General features: G+C 48.2%; 1 protein-coding gene across 2 annotated transcripts; it reads right to left on the bottom strand.

The window, feature by feature from the left end:
- Nucleotides 1-2,443: 2,443 nt before the first annotated feature.
- Nucleotides 2,444-11,065, bottom strand: LOC104340996 (uncharacterized). 2 transcript variants are annotated; one of them, XM_009950391.2, is made up of 6 exons: nt 11,036-11,065; nt 6,359-6,743; nt 5,001-5,172; nt 3,989-4,167; nt 3,182-3,278; nt 2,444-2,788 (listed from the first exon to the last, which is right to left on the bottom strand). In XM_009950391.2, the coding sequence occupies exons 2-6, from the start codon at nt 6,738-6,740 to the stop codon at nt 2,632-2,634; spliced, it is 987 nt and encodes a 328-aa protein (XP_009948693.1). In that variant the 5' UTR covers nt 6,741-6,743; nt 11,036-11,065; the 3' UTR covers nt 2,444-2,631. The 2 variants fall into 2 exon arrangements, with proteins under 2 accessions (XP_009948693.1, XP_086328735.1); XM_086472609.1 differs by lacking the exon at nt 11,036-11,065 and adding an exon at nt 8,823-8,999.
- Nucleotides 11,066-11,421: the final 356 nt, after the last annotated feature.

Raw genomic sequence — 11,421 nt, 5'->3', positions numbered from 1 at the left:
GAGAACTTCCTGACACAGCTGGTAAGGGAGCCAAGCAGGGAGGGTGCTCTCCTGGACCTGCTCCTTGTGAACAGAGAAGATCTTGGGGGGGGGAAGTAAAGGCTGGAGGCCGTCTTGGGCATAGCGACCGTGAAATGCTAGAGTTTTCAATCCTTGGGGCAGTAAGGAGGGGGGTCAGTAAAACTGCTGTCTTGGCCTTCTGGAGGGCAGACTTTGGCCTGTTCAGGAGACTGATTGTCAAGTCACTTGGGAGGCAGCCCTGAAGGGTAAAGGTGTCCGGGAAGGCTGGACATACTTCGAGAAGGAAGTCTTAAAGGCGTAGGAGCAGGCTGTCCCCATGCGCTGAAAAACAAGTCGGAGGGGAAGAAGACTGGCCTGGCTGAATAGGAACCTTTGGCATGACCACAGGAACAGAAGGAGAATTTGAGACTTTTGGAAGAGGGGGCAGGTCTCTCATGAGGACTATGAAGAAGTAGTGAGGCTCTGCAGGGAGACAATTAGGAGAGCCAAAGCCCAATTAGAACTTAAACTAGCCAGAGCTGTTAAGGACAATAAAAATGTTTCTATAAATGCATCAACAACAACAGGAGGGCTGGGGACAGTCTTCCTCCTTTACTAGATAGAGAGGGAGACACCGTGACAAAAGATGAGGAAAAGGCTGAGGTGCTCAATGCTGCCTTTGCTGCAGTCTTTAGCAGTAGAACCAGTTGTTCCCCAGACACCCAGCCCCTTGAGCTGGAGGAGAGGGAGCAGGGGCAGAATGTTGCCTTCACAATGGAAGAGGAAGTGGTCAGTGACCTACTGCAGCACTTAGATGCACACAAGTCTGTGGGGCCGGATGGGCTACATCCAGGAGTATGGAAAGAGTTGGCGGATGTGCTCACCAAGCCTCTTTCCATCATCTACCAGAACTCCTGGCTAACTGGGAGGTCCCAGTGGACTGAAGAATAGCAAACATGACACCCATCTACAAGAAAGGCCGGAAGGAGGATCCAGGAAAGTACAGACCTGTTAGTCTGACTGTGGTGCCAGGGAAGGTGGTGGAGCAGATCCTCTTGGGTGCCATCACAAGTCGTTTACAGAACAGCCAGGTGATCGGGCCCAGTCAGCATGGGTTTATGAAAGGCAGGCCCTGCTTAACGAACCTGATCTCCTTCTGTGACAAGATGACCCACCGGATGGATGAGGGAAAGGCAGTGGATATTGTTTACCTCGATCTCCGTAAAGCCTTCAACACTGTTTCCCATGGAATTCCAGTGAAGAAATGGGCTGCTCATGGCTTGGGTGAGCACATGCTCTGCTGGGTAAAACACTGGCTGGACGGCCGGGCCCAGAGAGTGGTGATCAGTGGGGTTAAGTCCTGCTGGCGGACGGTCACACAGGGTGTTCCCCAGGGGTCAGTGCCAGGGCCACTCCTGTTTAACATACTTATCAATAATCTCCACGAAGGGATGGAGTGCTCCCTCAGTCCGTTTGCAGGTGACACTGAATTGGGTGGCAGTGTTGATCTGCTGGAGGGCAGGAAGGCTCTGCAGAGGGATCTGGACAGGCTGGATCGCTGGGCCAAGGCCAACTGTGTGAGGTTCAACAAGGCCAAGTGGCAGGTCCTGCCCTTGGGTCACACCAACCCCAGCAGCGCTGCAGGCTGGGGATCTTGGAATCCTCTACAGCAATCTTTGCTGTTGTCTCATTAGTGGTATTTCACTGTTTGCATCTGGATGCCTAACTCTTGGGCTGTCGGCACTTCCTGTGCTAAAACTTCATCTTACCACCCCTTCAAGAAGCCCAACCATACCACAGAATAATGGAAAGGCTTCCTGATTTTATGGAGATGACAAACATTTCACTGAATTTTCTGACTTTGTTGCTTGCTCATAGGAAAGAGAATGCAAGAAAAACCTGGCCTTGGGCTGCAAGTTAGGACTGATCAGTAATTTTGCTCTAGGTTGTGCCCTCACCTGTGTGATTTCTGTGGTAGATCTACCATTGCTTCAGGGCTAGTCAAGATAAAAGCATCATTTTTGTCTCTTGGGATTTACTTTAGTTTTCAAAGGATCCTCTCAGGAAAATCCTAAATACTTTTTCAATGACTGGCTTTGCTTTGATTTAACACCTAGATAAAGCAGAGCTCTTCTTACATAGGAAAACCTTAGGCCTATGATCATTTCAAAGGAGTCTGCTTTCTTCAGTGTTTTGGTATAAAAAGAGAATATTGCCATATTGGGTGAAAAATATTGGCCGTTTCACGATATAGTCAAATTTCTGCAGGAAATTAATGCTCAATTCACCTTTAATATATTTGAGAGTGTTACACAAGCCGCTCGGTGTACTTGCTTATCATTGTGTAGCAGCAAGTACTGGGAACAGAACACAGGTAATCGTTGAAATAATGGACTGAAGATATCAAAGTGCATAACTGCTCAGTTTAAAATCAGCAAACAAATCCCTTTCATCAGGTCCGCTTTATTTTTCAGAATTGTAAATCACAGTACAGATCCAGTCTAGTGAGACAACAGCTTTGCAGTATCACGCCAACAAAGGCAGCGCAGGAACAGGTTGCTTTTTTTTAGTCTAAACGTGGTGCTGTAAGAAATAATGCCTTCCCATACACAGGAGATAGTCTGGCACACGTCATTTGGGAAACACTTCACTTGGAACGGGCTGGCCATTGAGAACAGCCAGCATATTTGCTACTGCTTCCTCTGCCATCATACGGATAGCTTGGACTGTTGCGGTTCCAATGTGAGGGGTTATGACGATGTTATTTAATTTTAATAAGGGATGATCTCTGTAAGAAACAGAAAGAACAGACCGTATTACCCAGGGAATGTACTCGTCAGCTACCTCACGCTGGTCGTTGAGAACCCAACCTCAGGGAACAGCAACGGCACGTTGAGATAAAAGGGCCACAAGCACAGACCCAGCAGAGAGCCGTGGGAAGCTGGCTAACCCAGTTCTTCCTCTCTGTTGGTCTCGTTGCCTTGCCGGTCAGGCTGGCAAAGAACTGACAGACGTGGGAAGGGCGAATAGTTTGTCATTTATTTACGGTTCTGCGAGACAGGCTGAGGTTCTGCCCTTCAACAGTGAGAGAGGCTCCTCACGGAGACCGAGGTTGCGAGCGTGCTTTCGCCCACAGCTTAAAACATTTCAGATTAATAGAACAGAAACCAGGTTTCTTTACCTTGGCAGAGGCTCAGGGTACGTCACGTCCAGGGCGGCAGCCCTAATAACCTTACTCTGGAGAGCTTCTACTAATGCGTCTTGGTCAATAACTGCACCTGCATTGACATGAAATCTTGCTGCCGTGATGAGCTAATGAACATGTTTTACCTGGGGAGGGGGAAAGGTCTCAAGGGTCTACTGAGAAAAATTACAGGACCTTCTAATAACTATTAACCAAAAAAAACAGAGAGTTTATTTTTAATCTTTAATTAGAGGAGGATTATGGTCCACTGCATAAGGCTTTTGCAGGGATGTGACTGGTTTCAGTCTTTTCCTCATTTTGACACTGACTTCCTGTATTTTTATAGATTAATCATTTAATCTGTTCAAGCTTTCCACTCTTTCATCTCTGCTTTGTTTACTGAAACTATAATCTCTCTCATATGCTTATGCAGTGCCAACAGATCTGTAATCCCGTGTGTGGTTTCTTTTCTGCGTAGCTGTTCCAAATGAAACAAGTTTTTCCTTGTACCCTATTCATCCTCGGTGATGACAGACCTTTCAGTTACTTCCACAAGAAAAAGCTGTCCTTAGGATAAGGCTAAAGAGAACAGAACATCTGCTGAGCACCCCTAAATTGCACAGGACCTTTGAACACATAGTATCTGATCCGTGCCAAGTTACTCATTTGTAGACTGCCAGCTACTTCACGACTCAAGCAATAGGGGGATACCACAGACAGAGGTCCGAGCGGGGAACGTCAACATAATCAGCAGAACACAACCCTAACTGTGGAGCCACAAACAGTGCTTTGAGATCGTCCTACCTCGGCTGATGTTTACCAGAGTTGCTGTGGGTTTCATCAGCCCCAGCTCCTTTTTCCCAATCAGTTTGTGAGTCTCGGGAGTCAGGTTCACAACCAACATCACAAAATCGGATTGCTGCAGCAAGTCTTCCATCTTCTCACAGTAGTGGGCACCAACTGCCTCTTCCTCCTCCTTTCTTCTGAAGGAAAAATGACCACACCCCCAAACTGACACAACTATTTCTAACTGGCTTTAACAATCAGTCAACCCAAGGAGAGATCTGGAACAGCACAGAGACCGAGAGGTTTGAGGCCAAGGTAAAGGAAAAGACATTGATAGGTCCAGATGGTGGAAGGGAGGCAGGAAGGATGGGGGCTTGAGGGAGCAAGAGGCTAGAGGAGCGGTGGGACACTGAGGGAGGGATGGATGTGTGAAAGCAGAGCACGTAGGCGGTGTTGGGCACTGGAGGTTGGGGATGCAGTCCGACCCCACTCTTCTCTCATGCGTCTATGCCAACCCCTGTAGGGTCTCTCCTTGCCTGGCAGGCGAGTAATGACTTGGGGTGGAAAAGGAATGAAGGGGAAGTGAAGACTGCAAGAGAGGGAACTATAAAACTAAGAGAAGTTAAGACCACTGGCAATGGTGCCAGTGTGCTGAGTGATCTGGTTGGGCTGTGGAGAGGGGTCACCGGCTGGGTGAGCCGGGGTGCTGCCAGAAGCCAAGAAGAGTCTGGCAGGACAGGGGACACGATGAGGGCACAAGGCCTGGTTTGCTTGCACAACATCTTCAGTACGCTTACACGGCCCTTGTTCCAAACTGCGGGCGGCTCGCCAGGGCAGCGCGAGCAGAGGAGGCGAGGGGGAGCTGCTTCCCAAGGGGAGCAGCAGGGAGCCAAAGCGAGGGAGCAGTGGCACGCTGGTGCTCCTCAGGCTGCTTACAACTGCCACAAGTGCCTAGGAAGAGCCGGGACACAGAGCAGAGTGGTGGTTTCCACCATTGCCCCCGACTCGTGCAGAAACCAGACAGTTTTACCTCCGGTTCCTGTTATGGTAGAGGATCCTCATGTCAAAGGCTCTGGCTCTCTGAGCCACTTTGTACCCAATGCTGCCCATCCCAATGATCCCAAGCGTCGCTCTGGTCACTTCTACTCCCAGCCAGTCAACAGCAAAATGCTTGGTGTCTGGAGAAACCGCAATCTGGCAGCCTGGATGTAAATACATGCTAAATGGGTACAAAACCGACCATAAACGTAGGTTTCGGGGAAAGAAAAAGGTTCTCACCATCACAGCAGTGGGTCTCTGGAGCACCCCTTAAAACCCATCCTAATTTTGACCAGTTTATAGACGGGCCTGAGTGATGCCATTCCCTACAGCCAGGGCTGGAGCCAGTAACACAGGGAGGCTCCCGGGTGGGTACTGTGCTGGGGGGAATGGCCTCCTCTTCCACAGCTGCAGTATGTTCTTGGAAGTTCAAAAATAGCTTCTTTGACACTTATCACCCTGCAAGCATTGACTCCACTGGTTTTTAGCTGTGGTAAATCTCATCATTTCTCTCCTGGATCACAACCCAGAGCAGCCCCATTGCTTGAGTGGGAGTGAGGGTTGCAAATTCCAACTCAGCCAGGGATCTCTACGAGGTATTATACAAAGAATCAGAAGTCCAGCAAGATGCAATCATGAGAAAATATCATGAGGAAAGAGGTATTATTTCATGCTCAGGGGTGGAGCAGTAGTGACAGAAAGACAATCAGTCCTTGAAGACAGAGGCAACTTCTTGTGACAGCCTCTGCTGACACTCTGCTTCCCCTGAAAGGAGTTGTGTAGCAAGGGCCTGTGGGGAAAAGAGCTACCTTTCAGGACACGAAGACACAGACTAATGTTGGTGGTACTGTTTGGAATAACTTTGTCAAAACGATTATCAGCTATTTCAATAATAATGCTGATGCTCTTCTGGAAATACAACCTGTTGGTTTAGACAAATTCTTCACAGAAGCAGGAAAACCCCAAAGAGTTTAATTAATGCTTTGTACCTTCCTGTAGCTCCTAACACTTGGTGCAAGGAGAAACGGAGACGTGGTGACATTTGATTTGGACGTGTTTTGTATTCAGTTTTTACAGCTGTAAACAAACCACAGCCAGAGGAGAATTAAGCCCCAGACACTATTCCAAACAGTGACCTTAAAGTGCGTAATTTAGGCCTTACTCTTGTCACTGCTGCCTTAAAAAAGAAGCGGGACACAGGAAAAGCAGAGGCCTCTAAAAATGGAGTTCTCGGAAATTTTTTCCCCATAAAAGCATCCCAAATATTGATTCGGACAGATCATCTGTATCATAGCAAAAGTGAAATATGCCAAAGAAGCAGCTAAGACCCAGGAAAATTTAAAACATTACCTTCCACTAGTCTTCTGGCAGAGGCCAGCATCAAGGCCATTCCTATGTCTGCTGTTGAGTCCGCCACGGCATGGGGGGTGTTGGTCACTTTTACGCCAAAGTTAGAAATCATTTTCAAGTCTAAGTGATCGACTCCAACCCCAGAATTTCCAATTACCTTTAAATTAGGCAGGCTTTCTAGAAGCTCCCGGTCAATAGTTGGCCTGCACTCAAACACGAAAACAGATTGGATTTTTTTGCTCATTTCTTTTTTGTTTTCAAGAAGTTCCCTCATGGTGATCACGCGAAAGTGTTTCTTCAAAAGGGCTGCAAGGTTTTCTAGCACACCATGAGATCCTCCTATGTCCAGAATCAAAACACCTGGCAACTCTTGTTCTGCCATGACCTGCAATAGGGGAACAAAAGAAATACTCCTTTGTTTAGGAGAACACCCTTAAAAGAGCGATGATTTATGATAATTTAAAGTCACATCTGTAAAACAGGAAACTGATGGAACTCAACAGTATTTTAATGATACAGGATAACTCCACAGTCACTTGGTACTAGCACGGTACGTTAGACAACCTGCCAGTATTTTCTTTAAGTGCTGATTCAGACTATAACACCAAGGAATATCCACCCCCTTAGATCTAAATCCAGTCCTACAAGGTGTTCTTCTCAAATAGTTTCATTTTAGTCCTGAATCGATCTTGATTTCATACAAATCTGGTAGATTCTCAACCTTATTTGCAGATTTGTTTCTATAAGCAGTGGCATGAAACAGAGGCCGCTGGAGAGTGACTCAAAGCTTCCTGCCTACCGATGATGGCCGGTGAAGCCACAGGGAGGCTCTGAGGCTCAGGTGGGTCTGACAAACATCTGTCAGGAATGGTTTAGGGCTAACAAATGGGCATGATGAAGGGCCATCCTTGGACAGCTGCTACCTCAACTTACCTCACACAAAATTTAGCACACCCGTGCCTATACGCTGAACCAGTGGGGAAGAGCACTAGAGGTGATAGTAGAACGTTTCCCCTGCCCAGACAGTTTTGAGCCCGGTCCCTGGGCTGGGGCTCCAGCCAGGGGCTCCACAGCCAGCCACATGCCTCAAGAGAGGCAGCCCTTACTGACAAAACTGGTAGCCGAAGATCCACTGCATGTCTTAACGACAGCCATGCCTCATCTCCTACAACCCTGTCCGCTGTGCTCCACTCACTTCAGGTCTCTATCCCATTCTGTGTCCAGGAAACCTGGTACTGTGCTAACTGAACCAGAACAATTTTCCACAGCCGTATGCGGATTTATTCTGGGCACACCATGCTGGGCAGAGATTCCCTGCTGCTTCAGCCCCCTCACAGTCAGTAACCAGATTTCAATCCTGTGGCAAAAAGGCGTCAATGCAGATGGGAAGTTTCTCTCAAATCGTATTTACCCTTGTCCTGAGCAAACTCAGACTCGTGCCAACTGCATCTATTAAATGTTTACAATCTCGACACCAGCGATACTGCTTTATCCTGGCTGTGACCTGCATTTCTGCCTCAGCTCCAGTCTGGTGCTCTACAAGGGCTAGAAGGGGCCTCTGTGGTAGGACGGGTCTGCAGTTCACCATCCACAGTGTCTCTGGTCACACTGACCAGTTCTGAACAGCAGCAAACAAAGCAATGAGATGAATAGTGCAACTGTACTGCAAAGGAATACCGCATTCTTAAATATATCTAACCTATTTCTTGCCAACTGAAGTATCTTGAACCCTGCCAGCCCCATATGGTTGTGAAAACTGTGCAAATCTCCCCAGCTGTAGTCTGTATATTTCTTGGAGTATCACACAACGTGACCTTAGAAGGATAAACTAGATTTGTCCTCCGGAATGAATGACTCGTAGAATAAAAGACAAGATTTGATGTTATATTGCGACAGCGTTGTCCAGCTTCTTGATGATCAAACCTGCTGTTCCTGCAGCAACACGCTCAGACTGGATGGCAATTACACCTTGTGCCGTTCAGTGGTAGAAAACTGGGCACCAGGTATGATCAACTGACGGGCAGATGCCAGTAAGGCAACACTGTGTTACACCATTTGCTTCATCACCTCTTCCTCCTCCACCACAATACACCACACATGAAGGTCAGTCAGCCCCGCATTGATTTTGGAAGTGCTTCCTAAACTTCACCAGCAGAGAGGGGATCCATGACGAAGCCACAGCGCAGCACAGGGAGAGCTGGTTTGGCTTTAAACAGCCCAGCTGGTGCACTAGAAACAGGCTCGTCGTATGTAATTAGTATTTTCACTAGTGTGGACATGCTGAGTCCGCCACAATTTCAGCCCTGTTTGATGCAGGCGTGAACCATTAACAGGCTGCAGCTTTGGTTCAAGAGCTGGACTTCTGCTGGTACCAGGCACCACCTTAACAAATTATATTGATAGCAGTAAATTAAAACCACCCAAAGGAACCTTGCAGAGGGAAGGGGGCTCTCCAGCTACCAACCTTGGTCTGAGAAGCACTTACTGGGTATGTCTTGCACCTCTGTCTGTAATCCGTACTTCTGTGACAGTGACATCCATGAGAGGCAATAGCTGGATGAATACATTTGTAAGCCAAATTTGACTGTCCAGACATCAAGTGAATTGGTTTCAACAGACTGAGTGCTTTGCTCCTGAACATAATTATTCAGCTATCAGATGTCTTGTCCAGTCTGCTAAATGTAAACCTGTTAAGGATATGAAAATCTTGGGTTTGGACTATATTGTAGTCTTAATATTGAAAAGATTAGATCCGTATGTAATGTGTAATGCCAATAGTCCTGCTCGTCAGGTCAGGTTCACAGACAGCCGGCCCGCTGTGTTCTGCCTGAGGGCCCAGGCGGTCTGTGCCTGGCCAGCTAAGGCAAGTCAGTCACTGTCCCAGCAACGCCTGCCTTGAACAGTAACTGAAAGACTGGCAAAAGAACAACATCCTGCCCAAAAGGCCAATTTCGTTTATGCTTAGTTTTGGAGGAGTCAGCGTAACAACAGATAATAGTGCCCTTAGAAGAACTACCCTCATTGCAATACTAAAAATACACCCCTTAATTAGAATACCCTGCCCAAAAGAGACCCTGACCCTCTGAGCATGTGGAATAACGAAGTTACGTAATTGTATGCAAATTACTAACCAACTCCATAACAGCTGGGAGGTGTCCAAGGCAGGGAATACTGAAGTAAAAGTGTGTATAAACAGTAAAGCGGACCAAGGAGGCCTGCTAGCTTTGGGGAATTATCACTGAGCACCCAGCTCTGCACAGACACGAAATAACATCCCTCTGCTCTGGGCGTGTATTGGCACATATTGCTGTGAAGGACTGTCTGATTTTTTGCCTTAAACAACCTGTTTTGCAGATTTTATGTATGTGTTGAACAAAGCTGTTTTACAGTGCATGTTTTATGTATCTGCCCTAAAACCAGCATGCCTTTCAGTACAGCCTGCTCCAGGGAGGGAACAAGCCCTGCGAAGGTGGAGCCGTGCTCCCTCCTCGGAGGTGGGAAGGTGGAGCGGTGTTCTCCTTCAGAAACTTTGGTTGGGGTGATCGATAAGGGGGCTGCAGTTGGAGTGGCTACCCAACCTCCCCTATCCAAACGGACAAACCCTACAGAAGAGGGGTGTTGCTGGACTTGGGGAGGCCCTTTCCCTTATCTATAGTGGACCAAACCCCCTTGGAGCCCCCAAAATGTTGTATACTGCGCCTGAGTCCTAAATAGCATGGAAAGCAAGAAGAGGAGGGGATAACGTGACCAGGACTCATGAATATTAATACAAAGGGACAATAAAAATACCAATAACCAAGACATGGGTGTGCACCCGCTACCGAAGAACCAAAGATCAGACTGGACCTGCAAGACATCGCTGGACCTCAGGAGTGGTGATATTTCTTTCTCTCTTTCTTTCTTCCTCCTTTCTTTCTCTTTTTCACTCTTTTTTTTTCTCACTCCATATTATTAGATAAAATTAGGGAACGCCTTACCTTTACCTGATCTGTGAAACATTACCTTTATCCGATCTGTAAAATATGACTGTTATCCAATCTGTGAAATATGACTAACAAAGTGCTTTATTGCTGCCAACCTACCGACCAAAGAGGGTTATTAACTCGCTACCTTTGCCAAGCAAAGGAAAACCCCTTTTAGAAGGGAGGATACAAAAGATTCACCTACCCGGAAACCTAATGAGTGCAACGGGACAATTGCTCACTGGGTGCTGGACACAGTTTGTGGGCTAACAGTATCACCTGCAGGATTGCTAACCCTCTTTCTTTTTGTTTTGTTTTTTTTAGACCTGACTCTCCTCACTTTTCTCTTTACCTAAGATTATCTGCTTCCAGGTACGTACACGCCTACAACCACATGTAACACCTTGACATAATGTACGTGTACTAAGTTTTGGTCCTCGCGCTGCAGAGAAGCCTTGGACAACGTGACTCAGACCAGGACAAGCAGGCGAACAGAAAGGAGGACCTTTACCCATCAACTTCGGTGCCGACTGGAGCTGTCTGTCTTGTGCGGGGCTTGACTCACTACCTGCAGATCCGTTGACTGGTACTTCTGTGTCAAACCACAGCAAAATAAACCTACATCATTTTTCCCAGCTCTGTTTTAAATAAGTTAATAGCAACATCCAGAATAAATTCCTCCCACTAACTTCTCCACAGAAGAAAACGAAATTACCTGAATAACTGCCAAAGAACCAGCCGCGGCCCGTTTCCCTCCGAGGAGCCCCCGCACAGCCCGCACAGCCCGCCCAGGCAGCTCCCCGCTCCCGCTCCCGCTCCGGGCCGCCACACCCGCTCCTCCCCCGGTGACCCCCCCGCGCCGGCGGCCGCGGGCCCCGGCTTTAACCCCTGCCCCGCCAGGGCGGGGGCTCTGCCACGGCCGCCAGGTCACCCCCGGCCGGCGCCGCTGCTACCTCGGCCCCCCTCGCCGGCTTGGTACGCTCCGAGCCGCTCTTCCTTCCCCTCCCCGCCTGCCTTCACACTTGGTATGGCCCAAGCGGCCTCCCCGCCCCCTTCCCCGCCCCCCTTCGGTGCGCTCTGCCCCGCCCACTGCGGGAACGC

Source organism: Leptosomus discolor, chromosome 13 (genome assembly GCF_034619465.1).
Source record: "Leptosomus discolor isolate bLepDis1 chromosome 13, bLepDis1.hap2, whole genome shotgun sequence".
In the NCBI taxonomy this organism is placed as follows: Eukaryota; Metazoa; Chordata; class Aves; order Leptosomiformes; family Leptosomidae; genus Leptosomus; species Leptosomus discolor.
The sequence above is the reverse complement of the archived record's forward strand: the minus strand, read 5'-3'. Positions and strand labels throughout refer to the sequence as shown.